The sequence below is a fragment of the Coregonus lavaretus genome, assembly GCF_964263955.1.
Source record: "Coregonus lavaretus genome assembly, chromosome: 29".
NCBI lineage: Eukaryota > Metazoa > Chordata > Actinopteri > Salmoniformes > Salmonidae > Coregonus > Coregonus lavaretus.
In genome coordinates, this window is record NC_140016.1 from 16,332,774 (window position 1) to 16,354,404 (window position 21,631).

The window sequence follows — 21,631 nt, forward strand, 5'->3', positions numbered from 1 at the left end:
GTGAAATGATTGAGATTGTCATCTACAACAGGGGTTCCAAAACTTTTTAGATCAGGCCCCCCTTCCAGCATTGGGGAACATCTCGCACCCCACGTCTATTTCTATGGGCACAAGCACTGTCCATGACACAAACTGTTCACACCCCTCTTGTTGGCGAAGAGAACATTTTGCAGGTTTAAAGCTTATTTCCTGCAATTCTACACATTGTCATGGGGACAGAGAACATTTAGCCGTTTTAAAGCTAATTTTCTTGCAAATCTATACATTTTGCCATGTCAAATGTGTATTCATGTGATGTTTAAGTGACTCAAACATTACAAAAAAAATTATGGGCTAAAAATCCTAGCTATAAAACGTTAGGTGACATGGGCTAGTTGATCTGGACATTTCTGACAAGTTATAAATAGGCTCTCTAAGATAGGCAATGACTGAAATGACAAGAGGAAAACTGATTATGCACTACCCAATATCGAAATTGCAGCTTGTGCATTCTACTACAATAGTAAGTTGAAAGCCTGACTGAGTTTCTTAAAAAATATATATTTCTTTGTTGTTGTTTTTTTTGGGGGGGGGGGGGCCCACGCCGACCCCTACAAGAAAATTCATGTGTCCCAGTGTCAACCACAAGGTGGTGCCATAACATTTAAAAACGCACAGCATGTCCAAAGACCATGTGACAGGCACAGCACTCAGTCGTAGATGGAGATAATAAAAGCAAGATATAAATGCATCATGAAATAGAACAGTTGTTTGATCATTCATTATTCGAGTATGAAGAGTGTTTATTGTGTACAAGGTTTTGAAAACTGAATCTGTGTTCAGCCAGCACTATTGATTAGCATAAATTATTGAGCTTTGAATGGTGATACAGACTTGGGGCTCTATTCAATCCGCATTGCTGAAGTTCAGCTTTACAGCGTGATTGACATGTAATGTTCCCGCGTTAGCAAAGACTACATTCACAGTAAACGCTGTATATGTCGGCTCAATCGTAAATTACCTTTACATTTCTATCGCGGAATCTGTAACGTCCTGTCCAGGGAATGTACTTGTACACCAAGCTTGATTGTGGCTTGGACAAGGCTTAGGCCCTATGGAGGACTAAAAGTGCCACAATTAAATAAATAAATACACCATTAAATAATTACTTAAATGTGTCATTAATTAATTAAAATTAGAATTAAATACATAAATGTGTTATTAAATGTGTCATTAATTAATTCAAATACCGATTCATTTTATGTAAAATACATATATAATAATTTCACTATTTACATTTACATTTCATGGTCCTGCGTTGGAGTGCTTCCTGAATTACTTAAAACTGTCAAACTGACCCATCAAAAGTTGGTAGGCGGAACCTAACGCCTGATTGGTTACCCTCTGCATCAAGCCAAGACAAATCAATTCCGGATAATGTCAGCAGGTCCTGCTTCTACATCCTCTGCTAAGTTTAAAATGTCTCTAACCAACTCCCTGGAAAGTTCACGGAGATCCTCCATTGTCTCTATCCAGGTTGGCCTACTCTACTTCAGACCAAAGCAATGGATCAGACTAGATTCGCGTTAGCCCCGCCCACTGACTTTGATGGGTCAGTTTGACAGTTTTAAGTAATTCATGAATCACTGCAATGCAGGATCATGAAATGTAAATGTAAATAGTGAAATAATTATATATGTATTTTACATTAAATGAATCGGTATTTGAATTAATTAATGATACATTTAATTACACATTTATGTATTTAATTCTAATTTGAATTAATTAATGACACATTTAAGTAATTATTTAATGGTGTATTTATTTATTTAATTGTGGCACTTTTAGTCCTCCATAAGGCCCACTGAATAGTGCTACAAATGCATTTTCTTTCATTCAACATTAAGAGTGTAGTGCTTTTCCCTCTTGTATATCTGTTGATATGACATAGCCTTCATTTACTGAATCAATGTCCATGACGTTTAATGTCTTTATTTAGTAGGTAAAGGCCTTAGCCAGACCAATAAAGAAGTGTCAATACTGTTAAAATTACACATGATACAAATAAATGGATGTCTTTGTGGATTACTGGAACTCCTATTAGACATAATTCAAGGGTGTTCTTCAGTGTGACAGGAGTTTCACATTTGGACAAGGCCTTTTCATAACTAACACGTTAAGGCTGTTCAGCTCCCTTGGCATTGTCAGAAACCAAATATCAAAGACGTTTCTATTTACAGAAAACACCTTCATATGTATTTATTTCATCATGAGTTACACAAGACACAACATAACATACAGTATATACAAAATGTGTCCTACAAATTGAAAGAGAGTAAACAGATATAACTGCTAAAAAAAACGGTCTCCATTTTTCTTTTATAAAACCGCCTCGCTCCAACTTGGCTTGGGTTTCCTGACATGGGGTACCAGGCTATAGTTAGCCTTCAGTTGTGTCTTGTGAAAAGGGTATTTATAAATTTGTCTGTGTGGTTGTTGAATGATGGCTGTGCGCTGAGCTGAGCATCGTGTAGGATTCCCATGTAAATCAATGCCCCAGGTTCCACAAAGTAAGAGAGTATTATTTATGTGCAAGGACATACTCTACATAGCTTTGTGTCGCTCATGTCCACTGATAATGTCATTGTTCTCTTTTGTCATGTGGATGCTTGTCATGTCCACTGATAATGTCATTGTTCTCTTTTGTCATGTGGATGCTTGTCATCGGTCAACAACAGTGTTTCTTAATACAAGTCCTCAAGGAAATGTATTGGAGGACTGGTTGGAATTTAGATTGGTAGAGTACTCTATACCAAGACCACATCAAAAAGTCAACTCCATTTAAGACTAAACTGGCATTCTGCAGTGAAAGAGTCCATTGCTTGCATTATTGTTTTCTGTTTGTGGAGTCCGGCACTGTGTATGAGTCCCAGTGTTACCTTGGAGACGGGCATGGGAGTTGCTCCAACTAGAATTTCCCCCTAAGAACAGTTCTAAGATCAGCATACCGTCCCCAACCGAATCCGAACCTTACTGGCCTAAACCTAAAATACTTTAGATCAGTGTCTAGGGGCAACTTCACCCTACTCAACCATGGGTCACTGGGGCTTCAGGCAGTTGTGTGGCGTGCACTCAGTCTGTTCCTCCAGCTCAGGACAGGGGGCTCCAGTGTTAGCCGGCCACAGGAGGATGTAGCGGGTACGGTGGCGGACCCCTCCCCTGGAGCAGGGCCCCAGACACAGACCCCAGGACGACCACAGAGACACCTCACAGTCCAAAGGTGTCTCTGGGAGGTGGATAGAAAGAGAGAGAGAGAGAGAGAGAGAGAGAGAGAGAGAGAGAGAGAGAGAGAGAGAGAGAGAGAATGTAGTGAATGAATAACACAGAAATACACTGAATTGTGATAAACACACAGAGAGAGAGAGAGAAAGAGAGAGATTTAAAAGAGAGGCATGCACATGACCGTGTCCATGTAAACCTACCTGAGAAGTGTTGAGGGTGGATAGGTTGAGGCAGAATGTGATTGGACATGGGAGTTTGACGGGAGGATGAACGGCTCTGTCTGGTTAGCCGTATTGAGGCTATGGGCGGGAGCTCTGTGAGACGGGGGTAGTAGAAGGAGTTGGCTGGGTGGTTGGGCATCTGGGAAGTTATCTGGAAGGGGACAACAGCATATAGAAAACTGTCAACATCAAACCCTAAAACACAAAATAAAATCACAGATTATTATCAGTACTTATTAATAATTCAAAGCTGTGTGCTTGAATTGTGACATTATGTTAGTGGAAAAAACTCAATTAGGCCTACACTTTCAAGTCTTTCATGTTAGGGTAATGGTAGCAGTATACCTACATAATAGAGGGTGGCCCGCCTCCCCTATACAGGCTACGTTTGGTCTATTTAAAGCTAGTCATTATAGAAGAAGGGGTAACCTCCATGGCCCTTTTTCCACCTAAGGTGAAAGTGAAAAGAGGGGAGAAGTCGTCTGTCTCACCCGTGTGATGTTTTCCTGGGGGACGGTGGGGTAGTTAGGTGAGGAGAACGTGAAGCCGCTGTCTGTTCCCGCGTCAAAGGGTTGGAGGTCAAGGGTCACTTCCTGTTTCCACTGGCCGCCTTCACAGAGGTTGAGACTGTCCATCCCCACGAACCAATCAGGGCTGGGGATCACTTTCACCATCAGAGAGAGCTGTGTCCATAGAGAGAGGGAGGGAAGGAAAGGAGGGGGAGAGTGGGAATGAGAGAGTTTAGTTACAGTACACTATTCAGATCCTGTTTGTGTAATATTGGCTGTGCTAATAAGACAGGATTATAGCTGAAGCTAACACACACAAGGGTGGACAAAATTGGTCCTGGTTGTGTAAAACCCTGAAGTGTGTCCGCTGTTTCCTGTATGGGGTTAAATGGCCGCTATTCAGGGCTCTGGGCTGGGCTGGGCTGGGCTGGGACAAGATTGGGTGGGGTGGACGGGCTTGGATGGGGGAGGATGGATGAGCTTGGTTGGGGTAGTGTGGGGGAGGATGGATGGGCTTGGATGAGGTAGTGTGGCGGAGGATGGGGAGCCAGGTAGCCTAGCTGTTAAGTGCGTTGGGCCAGTAACCGAAAGGTTGCCGGTTTGAATCCCCGAGCTGAGTAGGTGAAAAATCTGTCGATGTGCCCTTCAACAAGGCTTATTGCTCCTGTAAGTCGCTCTGGATAAGTGCTTTTGCTAAATGACTAAAATGTAATGTAAAATGATGGGCTAGGATGGGGTAGGATGGGACAGACATTAAACTAGTGCATTACGGTGGTGTGGTTTGGAAAGTTGGGCCTCTGGGAAGCAGCAACAGCAGGTAAAAGCGGATGAGGGATCCCAGTACTCAGGAGGACACAGAGAGACTATCGACATCTCTACTGTTCCATTCGCTTTAAGAGTCTGACCTCCTCATTCCCTTCGCTCATATGCCTCCGTCCTTTGCTCATATGCCTCCGTCCTTCGCTCATATGCCTCCGTCCTCCGCTCATATGCCTCCGTCCCTCGCTCATATGCCTCCGTCCTTCACTCATATGCCTCCTTCCTTTGCTCATATGCCTCCGTCCTTCGCTCACATGCCTCCGTCCCTCGCTCATATGCCTCCGTCCCTCGCTCATATGCCTCCATTCTTCCTCTCATCTTTTGAAGCCTTCTCTCAAACTGTTTTTTTCCAGGAATTCCTCCTACTTTATCAATTACCAAACTGTTCTTGGATGGTTGGGAGAAGTTGCTCTCGGAGGATGTGTTGGTACCATTCTTTATTCATGACTGTATTCTTAGGCAAAATTGTGAGTGACCCCACTTCCTTGGCTGAGTAGCAACCCCACACATGAATGGTCTCAGGATGATTTACTGTTGGCATGACACAGGACTGATGGTAGCGCTCACCTTGTCTTCTCCGGACAAGGTGTTTTCCGGCTGCCCCAAACAATCGGAAAGGGGATTCATCAGAGAAAATGACTTTACCACAGTCCTCAGCAGTCCAATCCCTGTACCTTTTGCAGAATATCAGTCTGTCGCTGATGTTTTTCCTGGAGAGAAGTGGCTTCCTCGCTGCCCTTCTTGACACCAGGCCATCCTCCAAAAGTCTTCGCCTCACTGTGCGTGCAGATGCACTCACACCTGCCTGCTGCCATTCCTGAGCAAGCTCTGCACTGGTGGTGCCCCGATCCCACAGCTGAATCAACTTTAGGAGACGGTCCTGGCGCTTGCTGGACTTTCTTGGGCGCCCTGAAGCCTTCTTCACAACAATTGAACCTCTCTCCTTGAAGTTCTTGATGATCCGATAAATGGTTGATTTAGGTGCAATCTTACTAGCAGCAATATCATTGCCTGTGAAGCCCTTTTTGTGCAAAGCAATGATGACGGCCGTGTTTCCTTGCAGGTCACCATGGTTAACAGAGGAAGAACAATGATTTCAAGCACCACCCTCCTTTTAAAGCTTCCAGTCTGTTATTCTAACTCAATCAGCATGACAGAATGATCTCCAGCCTTGTCCTCGTCAACACTCATCTGTGTTAACGAGAGAATCACTGACATGATGTCAGCTGGTCCTTTTGTGGCAGGGCTGAAATGCAGTGGAAATGTTTTTGGGGGATTAAGTTAATTTTCATGGCAAAGAGGGACTTTGCAATTAATTGCAATTCATCTGATCACTCTTCATAACATCCTGGAGTATATGCAAATTGCCATCATAAAAACAGAGGCAGCAGACTTTGTGAAAATTAATACCTGTGTCATTCTGTAGAGTTGTGGGTTCGTTTCCCACGGGGGACCAGGATGAAAAAAAAATTATGCACTCACTAACTGTAAGTCGCTCTGGATAAGTGCGTCTGCTAAATTACTAAAATGTAAATGTAATTCTCAACTTTTGACCACGACATTCGGAAATTATTCAGACCCCTTGACTTTTTCCACATTTTGTTATGTTACAGCCTTATTCTAAAATTGATTAAATTGTTTTTTCCCCTCATTAATCTACACAATTCCCCATAATGACAAAACAAAAACAGTTTTTTTAGAAATGTTTGTAAATGTATATTTTTTTAAACCCTGAAATATCACATTTACATAAGTATTCAGACCCTTTACTCAGCACTTTGTTGAAGCACCTTTGGCAGCGATTACAGCCTCAAGTCTTCTTGGGTATGACGCTACAAGCTTGGCACACCTGTATATGAGGAGTTTCTCCCATTCTTCTCTGCAGATCCTCTCAAGCTCTGCCAGGTTGGATGGGGAGCGTCGCTGCACAGCTATTTTCAGGTCTCTCCAGAGATGTTCGATCGGGTTCAAGTCTGGGCTCTGGCTGGGCCACTCAAGGCTCAATTTCGAGTCTCATAGGTGGTCCTCTGTAGCTCAGCTGGTAGAGCACGGCGCTTGTAACGCCAAGGTAGTGGGTTCGATCCCCGGGACCACCCATACACAAAAAAAAATGTATGCACGCATGACTGTAAGTCGCTTTGGATAAAAGCGTCTGCTAAATGGCATATTATTATTATCATAGCAAAGGGTCTGAATACTTATGTAAATAAGGGATCTTTAAAAATATATATATATACATTTGCAAAAAAATCTAAATACCGGTTTTTGCTTTGTTATTATGGGGTATTGTGTAGAATGATGAGGATTTTTATTTATTTAATCAATTTTAGAATAAGGCTGTAACTGTGCAGCGAGTGGGAGAACAGTGTATCTATCTTAGCACGCTCTGGCTTGATCTGTCCACGGTGGGCGCAGCGGTTTGTACTTGAAGGCCAGAGACACTCGCTGACACACACGGATACCTAATAATCACACTCGCACTCCATCTAGGCATGATCTCCCCAGGGCCCACATAATCGCAGCCTCAGGTACAGAGAATGAAAAATCCCCAACCTCAACCCACCCAAACCTGGCAGTACCAGAAGTTTAGGGGAAATATGCATTACTGTCCCATTTTCTCTGGTAGCACTAATCTGTGGAAATGCAGTGGTTTCCTCATGCAGAGTAGACTGGATTGGTTCTGGTAATTGGTGAGTTGTTCGTTGTTGTCTGGTTCCAATTATGTAGAGTGGGGTTTTTATGAATTTGAAGATGAGAATCATGAGATTTTTGGAGCATTGTGAATGTGTTTGCTTAGTGGAATAGAGGATGTGTGAGAGTGGTTGTGTGTGTGTGTGTGTGTGTGTGTGTGTGTGTGTGTGTGTGTGTGTGTGTGTGTCAGGCTCCGCAACAGGATGACATACCTGAGGGGGCATTTTAAATCCATGGGGGGGCACAAATAGTATTGCTTAGAGCCCTAATAACACAAGGTAGATTGGTCCTACTGCTGTTTAAATGTACAAACATTTATTTGAAATGTAGCCGTACACATCAACAACTGTCGTTTTATAGAATAACACAAGAAAGATATGCGCCCCACTAAGACATACAAGTGTATCTGAAATGCAGTTGTAGCTGCTGTAGGCCTACACATTATTTGTGTCTACCAACACAAACAGATCAGCAACACTGTGTGTGTGTGTGTGTGTGTGTGAGCATGTGTGCATTAGCCTACGTGTGTTTCTCTTTGTGTATTTCCAGATACGGACAATTTGATCCATCATTGTTACGTTCCACACAAAGGTAGACACATCTCCATGCCCCCGTTCTCAGCCTTGCTGCCCACTGATCTAGAAACAGATTGGCCAAACCAGCACAAACATCACAGTCAGCACAGATCAGAGAATGGCAGACAAATGCTAGCCTTCAGTATGGGGCAGCCAGCACTGGAGGGAGATGCTTTTCATGGGGGTTGTTTGTGCTCCAGGCTCCAGGTGCAGACAGGGGGTGGAATTACTAATAAACAAACTGTTGGTCACCAGCACCACACTGTGCCTCTTCCATTTCCAAACCTCCAGGAACTACCCACCTTCCACTTCTCCCCCTCTCTTCCCCTCTCTCCACTTCTCTTCCCCTTTCCACTTCTCTCCCCTTCTCTTCCCCTCTCTCCACTTCAGTCCTCAACTAAGTGCGAGGAAAAACAAACATCCACCAGAAGCAGACAGCAGCCCCAGGCAGCCTAGAACCCACCTAGCCTGGCTAGCATCCCTCCCAGTCCCAGTCCCAACCCCAGCCTCAGCCCCAGGCAGCCTAGAACCCACCTAGCCTGGCTAGCATCCCTCCCAGTCCCAGCCTCAGCCCCAGGCAGCCTAGAACCCACCTAGCCTGGCTAGCATCCCTCCCAGTCCCAGCCTCAGCCCCAGGCAGCCTAGAACCCACCTAGCCTGGCTAGCATCCCTCCCAGTCCCAGCCTCAGCCCCAGGCAGCCTAGAACCCACCTAGCCTGGCTAGCATCCCTCCCAGTCCCAGCCTCAGCCCCAGGCAGCCTAGAACCCACCTAGCCTGGCTAGCATCCCTCCCAGTCCCAGCCTCAGCCCCAGGCAGCCTAGAACCCACCTAGCCTGGCTAGCATCCCTCCCAGTCCCAGCCCCACCCTCATCCGGGTCATGAGTTGACTATGGATTGAGTTGAGGAGTTGTTGTCGCTTAGACTTTGTGGTGGGAGCGGAGAGCGGAACAGAGTTGATAAAGTCATGGCGTGTCCGTATATTTAGAGAGAGAGAGGAACTGGACTATGGAAAGGGTTGTGGAGAGGTTTATGGAAAGTTATAACGTGTGTGTAAATAGTGGTGTGTGTGTGTGTGCATGTGCGTGTTGGTTTTTCTATCCTTGTGGGGACCTAAAATCCCCCAAAGTCCCCACAATTCTCCCTTGTGGGGACATTTCCCACATCCCCATGAGGACAAGGGCTATTTTAAGCTTAGGGGTTAGGTTTAGGGTTACAATTAGGGTTAGAATTAGGGTAAGAAGTTAGGTTTAGGTTTATAGTTTGGGTTAAGGTAAGGGTTAGGGAAAATAGGATTTTGAATGGAAATTAATTTTAGATCCCCACTAGGATAGAATAACAAACCCACTAGGATAGAATAACAAAACGTGTATGTGTGTGTGTGTGTGTGTGTGTGTGTGTGTCTGCCGTCTAACTTTACTATCCTTTTGGGTTCCAAAAACAAACATTTAGCCAGTCCCCAAAAGGAAAAAGGCTATTTTAGGCTTATGGGTTAGGTTTAGGGTTAGAATTAGGGTAAGGGGTTAGGATTAGGTTTACAATTAGGGTTAGAATTAGGAGTAGGAGCTAGGGTTAGGTTTAGGGTTAGGTTAAGGGTTAGGGAAAATAGGATTTTGAATGGGAATACATTTTCCGGTCCCCACTTGGATAGTAAAACCAACGTGTGTGTGTGTGTGTGTGTGTGTGTGTGTGTGTGTGTGCCTGTGTCTGTGTGTGTGTGTGTGTGTGCCTGTGTCTATGTGTGTGTGTGCCTGTGTCTGTGTGTGTGTGTGTGCCTGTGTCTGTGTGTGTGTGTGCCTGTGTGTGTGTGTGTGTGCCTGTGTGTGTGTGCCTGTGTGTGTGTGTGCCTGTGTGTGTGTGTGTGCCTGTGTGTGTGTGCCTGTGTGTGTGTGTCATGCCTACCAGTGGGCTCCGTGGTTGCAGCAGCAGTTCTGTGGAGCTGTGCCCAATGCCAGTGGCGATGCCCGCTGTTCTGTACATGGCACCGACAGCCCGTCTCTTCCTGGCATCCTTCGCCCCCTTCACCAGCTCTACCGTCACCCCGACCTCAGCGAAGTTCTGCACCCCTATACTAGCCAGCGCCCCCTCCTGAAACAGCCGGTGCTGCTTGTTATGGGTGATAGCTGTTGGGAGAGGACAGGAAGACAGGTTCTTTTCTAATCCTCTGAAAACACATCTCTCCTTCCTTAATGTCATTATTATTTCATCTAGCATCAGTTCATCTCACTGCATTCAACATCTTTACTAATACCAAGACCTTTACGCATACCAAGATCTTTACTCATACCAAGACCTTTACTCATACTAAGATCTTTACCCCCCCTTTCTGATATCTCACAGACCCACTGTTCTCTTTACTTTGAGAGGGATGATTGCCTTTGTTCTCTCTTTGCCCTTAAGAACTGATTCTGAGTCAGATTTCTGTTCTTTGTCCTGTCACTCCCCATTATAAGCCACGCGTGACCTGATTATAAGGCTTGCAGAGGGTCAGCCAGACGAACTAACGACCACACAGTCTCAGTCTGTCTCATAACATCTCTGCCTTACCTCACCACACGCACGCATGTACACACACACTCCCAATGCACCCAAAAAAACACACATCACACACTATCCTGTTTCTCCTCAACCACTGTCACTTACACACTTAATTTAATTTCCATACTAACAGGTTTCCCACAAGCGTCAAGTCCCTGAAACTCAATAATAATACGTCACGTTTCAAATTCTTCTTGCAAATGAACGATCCCCCTCCTCAACTCCTAGACCCCTAACTCCCAAACTTTCTTCCCTTGTCCCATGTCCCTGACCCCCTGGTCCCCTCCAGTCTAAAGCCATCAGAGACATGTCCTTGTCCCCAGGGCCTACAGTATGTGTACGGTTATGGTCTCTATATGCAGAAACAGGCCATCACCCTCTGGCAGGCTGACAGGGCATGGCTGGGAGTTCTGGAAGCCAGACAAACCAACAGCGGCCACAGACAGTGATGCAGAGAGCAAGTGTGGCACCCGCACACATCTCTGGCACATACACACATCTCTGGCACATACACACATCTGCCATCCATCCATGTTGGCAAGGCAGAGCAGCAGAGCTTCCCCCCTCCCTGAGTGAGGTAAGCCATCTGACCCCACCACACCCTAAAAACCATCTTAGCCCCCATATGCCTCCAGGACCCCAGCAGCCCCCAGATGGAGAGAAGAAGGCGAGAGAGAAGGAGAGCGAGAGAGAGAGAGAGAGAGAGAGAGAGAGAGAGAGAGAGATACCCGCCCTGCATCATCTGGCAGTATTTAGCCTCACCACTCTCTCTCTTTTGAGAGGCGGGGTTTAACTGGCCAGCTGTGAGCCCTCAAACCTCGCAACACATGATCAGGTGTGGAAAGGAGAAGGTCGAGCCAGTATCCCTGACTGGTCTACTATCCCTGATCAGCTCTCTGAAGGGGGGGGGGGGGGGGGGGAGTATGACCACAAATGGAGACATGCCACTCTCAAGGCTCGACCTAAGCCTGCTGAGGACAAAGCAGCCTTTTATTTACCTGGCCTGTCAACTCACCACAAGAGTTCCTTGAGTCTCAGTCTCTCTCTCTCTCTCCCCCCCCTCCTCCTCCTCCTCTCTCTCTCCCTCCTCCCCCCCCCCCTCCTCCTCTCTCTCTCTCTCTCTCTCAAAATAGCCCCCCTCATTCCCCCTTTTTAATTGGGAGCCCTGATGTGAAAGGACTTGAGTGATGAGTGTCCTTTCCTTTCACCAACCAGTTGTTATGAGGGGAAAAAGGCAAAGAGAGGAGGCCATTATATGTCATTGAGACACTACCAATATGGTTTGGAATACTGTAAGGAGTTTATGCTGTATGTGTTCACATCCACTTCTTTCTGATCATCAAAGGGGTTTCATGAAGTGTCTGGTAGTGGCTAGGGCCTGATTTTAGACTGAGTTGGTGGCTCATCTTACCTATGAGTTTGGACCACTGTGCAGGGGGACGGAACAGTGGGTACTGTTTAGGGAACGTCTGGGGGCTCCAGTGACCCGTAAAGACCAGGATGTAGGAGGCAGGACCTCTAGCCGTACACTCTGTCCAATTGGTCGGTCCGGCGGAGGACAGGGTGAGCTTCAGGAGCACCACCAGCAGCTGTTGCAGCCAACAAAAGGACAGGAGTTCCGATGACATCATCTAAAGTGGACACAGAGAGAAGACAAGTGTCAATCGAAAGTGTCCTCAACAGGAAAAGGGTTAGGGTTAGCGAAAATGCTCTCCTAACCTGCAACGAAAAGTCACTTCCGGTCGTAGCTGTATCGAAGTGGCATGTTTTTAGGGAGTCACGACCCTAAGACTCCAGGTCAGGATTTGGGGCAGTTCGGTAAACTGATCATCAGGTGTATGTGTGTCAGGGAAGGGGCAGTCAGAGGGCAAGGTAGAGGGTAGAGGCCATCGAACTGTTAGCATTCATCACTGTCACTGTAATGTCTGCATAAGACCCTGGTCCAAAATAAACATGGCTCACATTCTAAGGATAGACATAACGCTTGCAGACTGGCTGGGAGAGTGGCCCATACCATACAGTGGGTAAAAAAGTATTTAGTCAGCCACCAATTGTGCAAGTTCTCCCACTTAAAAAGATGAGAGAGGCCTGTAATTTTCATCATAGGTACACATCAACTATGACAGACAAAATGAGAGAAAAAAAATCCAGAAAATCCCATTGTAGGATTTTTTATGAATTTATTTGCAAATTATGGTGGAAAACAAGTATTTGGTCAATAACAAAAGTTTCTCAATACTTTGTTATATACCCTTTGTTGGCAATGACACAGGTCAAACGTTTTCTGTAAGTCTTTTCACACACTGTTGCTGGTATTTTGGCCCATTCCTCCATGCAGATCTCCTCTAGAGCAGTGATGTTTTGGGGCTGTCGCTGGGCAACACAGACTTTCAACTCCCTCCAAAGATTTTCTATGGGGTTGAGATCTGGAGACTGGCTAGGCCACTCCAGGACCTTGAAATGCTTCTTACGAAGCCACTCCTTCGTTGCCCGGGCGGTGTGTTTGGAATCATTGTCATGCTGAAAGACCCAGCCACGTTTCATCTTCAATGCCCTTGCTGATGGAAGGAGGTTTTCACTCAAAATCTCACGATACATGGCCCCATTCATTCTTTCCTTTACACGGATCAGTCGTCCTGGTCCCAGATGTGGAGCCCCAGATCGAGGGAGATTATCAGTGGTCTTGTATGTCTTCCATTTCCTAATAATTGCTCCCACAGTTGATTTCTTCAAACCAAGCTGCTTACCTATTGCAGATTCAGTCTTCCCAGCCTGGTGCAGGTCTACAATTTTGTTTCTGGTGTCCTTTGACAGCTCTTTGGTCTTGGCCATAGTGGAGTTTGGAGTGTGACTGTTTGAGGTTGTGGACAGGTGTCTTTTATACTGATAACATGTTCAAACAGGTGCCATTAATACAGGTAACGAGTGGAGGACAGAGGAGCCTCTTAAAGAAGAAGTTACAGGTCTGTGAGAGCCAGAAATCTTGCTTGTTTGTAGGTGACCAAATACTTATTTTCCACCATAATTTGCAAATAAATTCATAAAAAATCCTACAATGTGATTTTCTGGATTTTTTTCCTCAATTTGTCTGTCATAGTTGACGTGTACCTATGATGAAAATTACAGGCCTCTCTCATCTTTTTAAGTGGGAGAACATGCACAATTGGTGGCTGACTAAATACTTTTTCCCCCCACTGTATATGAACATTGTTTGTCTACAAAGACATCTGGCTGGGAGAGACATCTGTGTACATGCAGGTGCACATGCATGTGAGCGTACTGTTTATGCATGTGCATATACTGTATGTGTGTGTATGTGTGTGTGTCCCAGTTCCCTGTACTCTGCCATTGTCCAGCAGGCCTTTAGCAGGTTTATGATGCTCCTGGAGATGATGTAAATCAGCTGTTCTGCCTGAGCCACGCTGCATGTCCCTCTGTCCCCCGCCCCTCTGTCCCCCGCCCTCATCCCTACCTTCCCCCCATAGCCTAGCCCCTATCCTGATTTACCGCCCTGTTTATTAGGCAGGTAGAATTAAAATAACAGAATAAGGTTATTTTCAGTGTGTGTAAATGTGTGCGTGAGTGCGTGTGTGTATGCATTTTGGGTGCCTGTGTCTGTATGCGTGTTTGCATGCATGCATACTGTCCACACTAGGGTGTGTGTAGGCAGCATGGTTTCCGCTCTGTACAGTGAGGGAATAGACTATGACTACATTGGCGCTTCCTTCTCTCTGTCATAGTCTGAATATTGACCGTCCTGGACCAAAGCAGGACTGAAGAGGGGAAAGTGGTTTTCCAGCTTATTCTCAGACTGCCCTCAGAGTGTCTATGGCTGCATCCCAAATGGCACTCTATTCCCAATGTAGTGCACTGCTTTGGACCAGAGACCTATAGAGAGTGAGTAGTGCACTATGTAGGGAATAGGGTGCCATTTGGGACGCTTCCTATGTGTGTGGCTAATGTGACCAGTCCCTTCTCTCTGCAGTACTGGCTAATGTGACCAGTCCCTTCTCCCTGCAGTATTGGCTAATGTGACCAGTCCCTTCTCTCTGCAGTATTGGCTAATGTGACCAGTCCCTTCTCTCTGCAGTACTGGCTAATGTGACCAGTCCCTTCTCCCTGCAGTATTGGCTAATGTGACCAGTCCCTTCTCTCTGCAGTATTGGCTAATGTGACCAGTCCCTTCTCTCTGCAGTACTGGCTAATGTGACCAGTCCCTTCTCTCTGCAGTATTGGCTAATGTGACCAGTCCCTTCTCTCTGCAGTACTGGCTAATGTGACCAGTCCCTTCTCTTTGCAGTATTGGCTAATGTGACCAGTCCCTTCTCTCTGCAGTATTGGCTAATGTGACCAGTCCCTTCTCCCTACAGTATTGGCTAATGTGACCAGTCCCTTCTCTCTGCAGTACTGGCTAATGTGACCAGTCCCTTCTCTCTGCAGTACTGGCTAATGTGACCAGTCCCTTCTCTCTGCAGTACTGGCTAATGTGACCAGTCCCTTCTCCCTACAGTACTGGCTAATGTGACCAGTCCCTTCTCCCTACAGTACTGGCTAATGTGACCAGTCCCTTCTCCCTGCAGTACTGGCTAATGTGACCAGTCCCTTCTCTCTGCAGTACTGGCTAATGTGACCAGTCCCTTCTCCCTGCAGTACTGGCTAATGTGACCAGTCCCTTCTCCCTACAGTACTGGCTAATGTGACCAGTCCCTTCTCCCTGCAGTACTGGCTAATGTGACCAGTCCCTTCTCTCTGCAGTACTGGCTAATGTGACCAGTCCCTTCTCTCTGCAGTACTGGCTAATGTGACCAGTCCCTTCTCCCTACAGTACTGGCTAATGTGACCAGTCCCTTCTCCCTACAGTACTGGCTAATGTGACCAGTCCCTTCTCCCTACAGTACTGGCTAATGTGACCAGTCCCTTCTCTCTGCAGTACTGGCTAATGTGACCAGTCCCTTCTCTCTGCAGTATTGGCTAATGTGACCAGTCCCTTCTCCCTACAGTACTGGCTAATGTGACCAGTCCCTTCTCTCTGCAGTATTGGCTAATGTGACCAGTCCCTTCTCTCTGCAGTACTGGCTAATGTGACCAGTCCCTTCTCCCTACAGTACTGGTACAGCGGAGCTACAGCTGCTGAGATGATCAGATGACAGAACTGTGCGATCAAAGCAGGTTCCTCTCTGCCTCCATACTCATGGTATTTTTATGGTTGCCTGTTAAACTTTGCGGTTCATAATATAGGTTTAGATGGAAAAGGGAATGGGTAACATGCTGACATATACGGCTGCAGACAGTGACCTATCGCTGCAGCCTACTCGTGATACGCCACGAGAAAAACAGTCGAGTTTTGGAGCAGCCTACATTAGAGGTAACAATATCTGGCACTAGAAATAGGATTCAGGGACAATGTGTTGTATGATGGGTTTGTGTGTGTGTGTGTGTGTGTGTGTGCTCGTTTGAACTGTCTGCATTCTGTGCCTGCCAGCTGTTTATGGGGCTCAGACATGTTAACCTATAGAAACATCATATACCATGCAGGTCTGTTAACCTATAGAAACATCATATACCATGCAGATATGTTAACCTATAGAAACATCATATACCATGCAGATATGTTAACCTATAGAAACATAATATACCATGCAACGACCTTTCAATATCCCTCTCCCTTTCCCTCTGGAGTCTAGACAGTGGCAATGGAAAGTTGTTTGGTGCAAATCTCTCAACAACCAGTATGCCATCATATGGGACTGATATGAATCTCTTTAACTGACGTTAGAAATATAAGGGCTGGTAGTGCAGTCAGGACAGGATGAAATATACCAGTAACTGACTCACCAAGATTAACACACCACAGACCACTGACACACCACAGACCACTAACACACCACAGACGACTGATACAGCACAGACCACTGATACAGCACAGACCACTGATAGAGCACAGACCACTAACACACCACAGACCACTGATATACCACAGACCATTAACACACCACAGACCACTGATACAGCACAGACCACTGATACAGCACAGACCACTAACACACCACAGACCACTAACACACCACAGACCACTGACACACCAGAGACAGACCACAGACCACAGACCACTGACACACCACATACATACCACAGACAGGCCACAGACCACTGACACACCACAGACCACTAACACACCACAGACCACTGACACAGCACAGACATACCACAGACAAACCACAGACAGGCCACATACCACTGACACACCACTGACACACCACAGACACAGCACAGACATACCACTGACCACTGACACACCAGAGACAGACCACAGACCACTGACAGACCACAGATCACTGACACACCACAGATCATTGACACACCACAGACCCACCATAGACCACTGACACAGACAAACAGTCACAGCACCAACACATTCATTATCATCAGCCAACTCAGACACATCCCAGACAGCCTCAAACTCAGACACATCCCAGACAGCCTCATACTCAGACACATCCCAGACAGCCTCATACTCAGACACATCCCAGACAGCCTCATACTCAGACACATCCCAGACAGCCTCATACTCAGACTCATACTCAGACACATCCCAGACAGCCTCATACTCAGACACATCCCAGACAGCCTCATACTCAGACTCATACTCAGACACATCCCAGACAGCCTCATACTCAGACACATCCCAGACAGCCTCATACTCAGACACATCCCAGACAGCCTCATACTCAGACACATCCCAGACAGCCTCATACTCAGACACATCCCAGACAGCCTCATACTCAGACACATCCCAGACAGCCTCATACTCAGACTCATACTCAGACACATCCCAGACAGCCTCATACTCAGACACATCCCAGACAGCCTCATACTCAGACACATCCCAGACAGACTCATACTCAGACACATCCCAGACAGCCTCATACTCAGACACATCCCAGACAGCCTCATACTCAGACACATCCCAGACAGACTCATACTCAGACACATCCCAGACAGCCTCATACTCAGACTCATACTCAGACACATCCCAGACAGCCTCATACTCAGACACATCCCAGACAGCCTCATACTCAGACACATCCCAGACAGCCTCATACTCAGACACACCCAGACAGCCTCATACTCAGACACATCCCGACACAGCCCAGACACATCCCAGACAGACTCATACTCAGACACATCCCAGACAGCCTCATACTCAGACTCATACTCAGACACATCCCAGACAGCCTCATACTCAGACACATCCAAGACAGACTCATACTCAGACACATCCCAGACAGCCTCATACTCAGACACATCCCAGACAGCCTCATACTCAGACACATCCCAGACAGCCTCTTACTCAGACACATCCCAGACAGCCTCATACTCAGACACATCCCAGACAGCCTCATACTCAGACACATCCCAGACAGACTCATACTCAGACACATCCCAGACAGCCTCATACTCAGACTCATACTCAGACACATCCCAGACAGCCTCATACTCAGACTCATACTCAGACACATCCCAGACAGCCTCATACTCAGACTCATACTCAGACACATCCCAGACAGCCTCATACTCAGACTCATACTCAGACACATCCCAGACAGCCTCATACTCAGACACACAGCTACAGTAAACATGCATGAGTTTTCATCAGGGGACACACTAACAGACGTAGACACAGCGGTTTGTCTGGGTTTCTCTGGGGCACAACACAATAAAATGTGGAGTGGTGCCAAACAGAGTGCCTGTGGTCATTCGGGCTCTTACACTGTGTAGTTACACCAACCTCATGCAGTGCAGGGCTCTGTCACACACACACACACACACACACCATTAAAGGAGGTCATATTATTACTCTCTTCCAAATGCAAGCTGAAGACATACCACAGTGTGGACAGTGCAGGCAGGAGTTTACAGAAAGTGAAATGGGAGAAGTGCAGATGAATGCAGGCTGGGTTTGGAGAGAGAGAGAGAGAGAGAAAGAGAGAGAGAGAAAGAGAGAGAGACAGGAGAGAGAGAGAGAGAGAGAGAGAGGGGGGGGGGGAGAGAGAGAGAGGAAGGAGAGAGAGAGACAGAGAGACAGACAGACAGACAGACAGACAGAGACAGAGACAGAGAGAGAGACATACTGTACCATCCCACATACTGTACCAATCCACATACTATACCATCCCACATACTGTACCATCCCACATACTGTACCATCCCACATACTATACCATCCCACATACTGTACCATCCCACATACTGTACCATCCCACATACTGTACCATCCCACATACTATACCATCCCACATACTGTACCATCCCACATACTGTACCAACCCACATACTGTACCATCCCACATACTATACCATCCCACATACTGTACCATCCCACATACTGTACCAACCCACATACTATACCATCCCACATACTATACCATCCCACATACTGTACCATCCCACATACTATACCATCCCACATACTGTACCATCCCACATACTGTACCATCCCACATACTATACCATCCCACATACTGTACCATCCCACATACTGTACCAACCCACATACTATACCATCCCACATACTATACCATCCCACATACTGTACCATCCCACATACTGTACCATCCCACATACTGTACCATCCCACATACTATACCATCCCACATACTATACCAACCCACATACTATACCATCCCACATACTGTACCATCCCACATACTATACCATCCCACATACTGTACCAATCCACATACTATACCATCCCACATACTGTACCATCCCACATACTGTACCATCCCACATACTATACCATCCCACATACTGTACCATCCCACATACTGTACCATCCCACATACTGTACCATCCCACATACTATACCATCCCACATACTGTACCATCCCACATACTGTACCAACCCACATACTGTACCATCCCACATACTATACCATCCCACATACTGTACCATCCCACATACTGTACCAACCCACATACTATACCATCCCACATACTATACCATCCCACATACTGTACCATCCCACATACTATACCATCCCACATACTGTACCATCCCACATACTGTACCATCCCACATACTATACCATCCCACATACTGTACCATCCCACATACTGTACCAACCCACATACTATACCATCCCACATACTATACCATCCCACATACTGTACCATCCCACATACTGTACCATCCCACATACTGTACCATCCCACATACTATACCATCCCACATACTATACCAACCCACATACTATACCATCCCACATACTGTACCATCCCACATACTATACCATCCCACATACTGTACCATCCCACATACTATACCATCCCACATACTGTATCATCCCACATACTGTACCAACCCACATACTATACCATCCCACATACTATACCATCCCACATACTGTACCATCCCACATACTGTACCATCCCACATACTGTACCATCCCACATACTGTACCATCCCACATACTATACCATCCCACATACTGTACCAACCCACATACTATACCAACCCACATACTGTACCATCCCACATACTATACCAACCCACATACTGTACCAACCCACATACTGTACCATCCCACATACTGTACCATCCCACATACTGTACCATCCCACATACTATACCAATCCACATACTGTACCGACACACATACTGCAAATACAGACTCACGCACACAGGGATGCACAAATACAGACTCACGCACACAGGGATGCACAAATACAGACTCACGCACACAGGGATGCACAAATACAGACTCACACACACAGGGATGCACAAATACAGACTCACACACACAGGGATGCACAAATACAGACTCACACACACAGGGATGCACAAATACAGACTCACACACACAGGGATGCACAAATACAGACTCACACACACAGGGATGCACAAATACAGACTTACACACAAATATAAAAACATTTAGAGACGTGCAGTTGGTACCGGTACATACACACACACACAGAGAACCACACATTCATGCTGACTAATACTCATGCTGGTACTCAGTGTCTGAATGGAGCCTTAACGGCTACAGATTGAGTTTCTTACCTGGTCAGAACGAGTCGGACAGTGACAGAGGATATATCAGCAAGACTGCAGGACAGCTCAGGAATACTCAGCTCCAGCCACTCTCTCTCTTCTTCTCTCTCTCTCTCTCTCTATACTCTGTGTGGTTGCAGGATCAGGGACCTTATCAGTCTTTCTCCCTCACTCTCTTCTATCTCTCTCCAGATCTACCTTTCTACCACCCTCCTCCTTCATCATATCCCCTTGTATTCCCCTTTTCTCCTCCCCCCTCTCTCTCTTTGGCTTTCTCTCCCCCTACCTCTCCTTGTATGGAAAGGCAGTGCACAGCCCCCCCCCCCCCCCCCCCCCCCCCCCCACAGTATCTATCTCTCTTTCTCCCTCCTTCTCATTCTCTCCCACTCTCTGTGTGTACACACAACTTCTACCACTGTCTCTCTGTAAACTCAGTAACCCCTAACCTCATATTGCTGACGAGGTAATGAACACCATGTTACCCACAACTTAATAGATCTTACTTGGCAGTCAGTGCATTCCTATTGTACAGTATTTCCGTTTTCCATGAACCATTTAACTGTTACAGTTGGAGCAGAGAAATCCCAAGAGTCTGGTTGTTTAATGATGACAGATCAGCAGTCTGGCTATGGAAAAGAGATGTCCATGTAATAATCCATGGAGCAGGGCTGAGTCTTAGTGGTCAATCCACTGGACAAACTTCCTCTGGTCAGTGAAGTGAAGGAGAGTGGGTTAAAGTATGTCTGTCTGTGTCTTGAAATAACTATTCCCCCCACAGCTGGCAAACACATGGACAACGTATTACTGCTCCACTACTGAGCTGGCTATTGATCCATGTGTTGGGGCTCAGTATGAAGCTCAGTGTGAATGAGCCTACCTCAAAGATCAGGGTGTAAGACTGGGCTTATCCCACAGCTAAGGATGGTCCTTCTCCTAAACTGTTCTATGATGGAATGATGAGA

General features: G+C 46.3%; 1 protein-coding gene across 1 annotated transcript; it reads right to left on the reverse strand.

The window, feature by feature from the left end:
- Window positions 1–1,956: 1,956 nt before the first annotated feature.
- Window positions 1,957–20,879, reverse strand: LOC311105342 (spondin-2-like). The gene is made up of 6 exons (XM_084147466.1): window positions 20,679–20,879; window positions 12,024–12,243; window positions 9,977–10,197; window positions 3,974–4,165; window positions 3,462–3,633; window positions 1,957–3,265 (listed from the first exon to the last, which is right to left on the reverse strand). The coding sequence occupies exons 2-6, from the start codon at window positions 12,241–12,243 to the stop codon at window positions 3,078–3,080; spliced, it is 993 nt and encodes a 330-aa protein (XP_084003592.1). The 5' UTR covers window positions 20,679–20,879; the 3' UTR covers window positions 1,957–3,077.
- Between the last annotated feature and the right edge of the window lie 752 nt (window positions 20,880–21,631).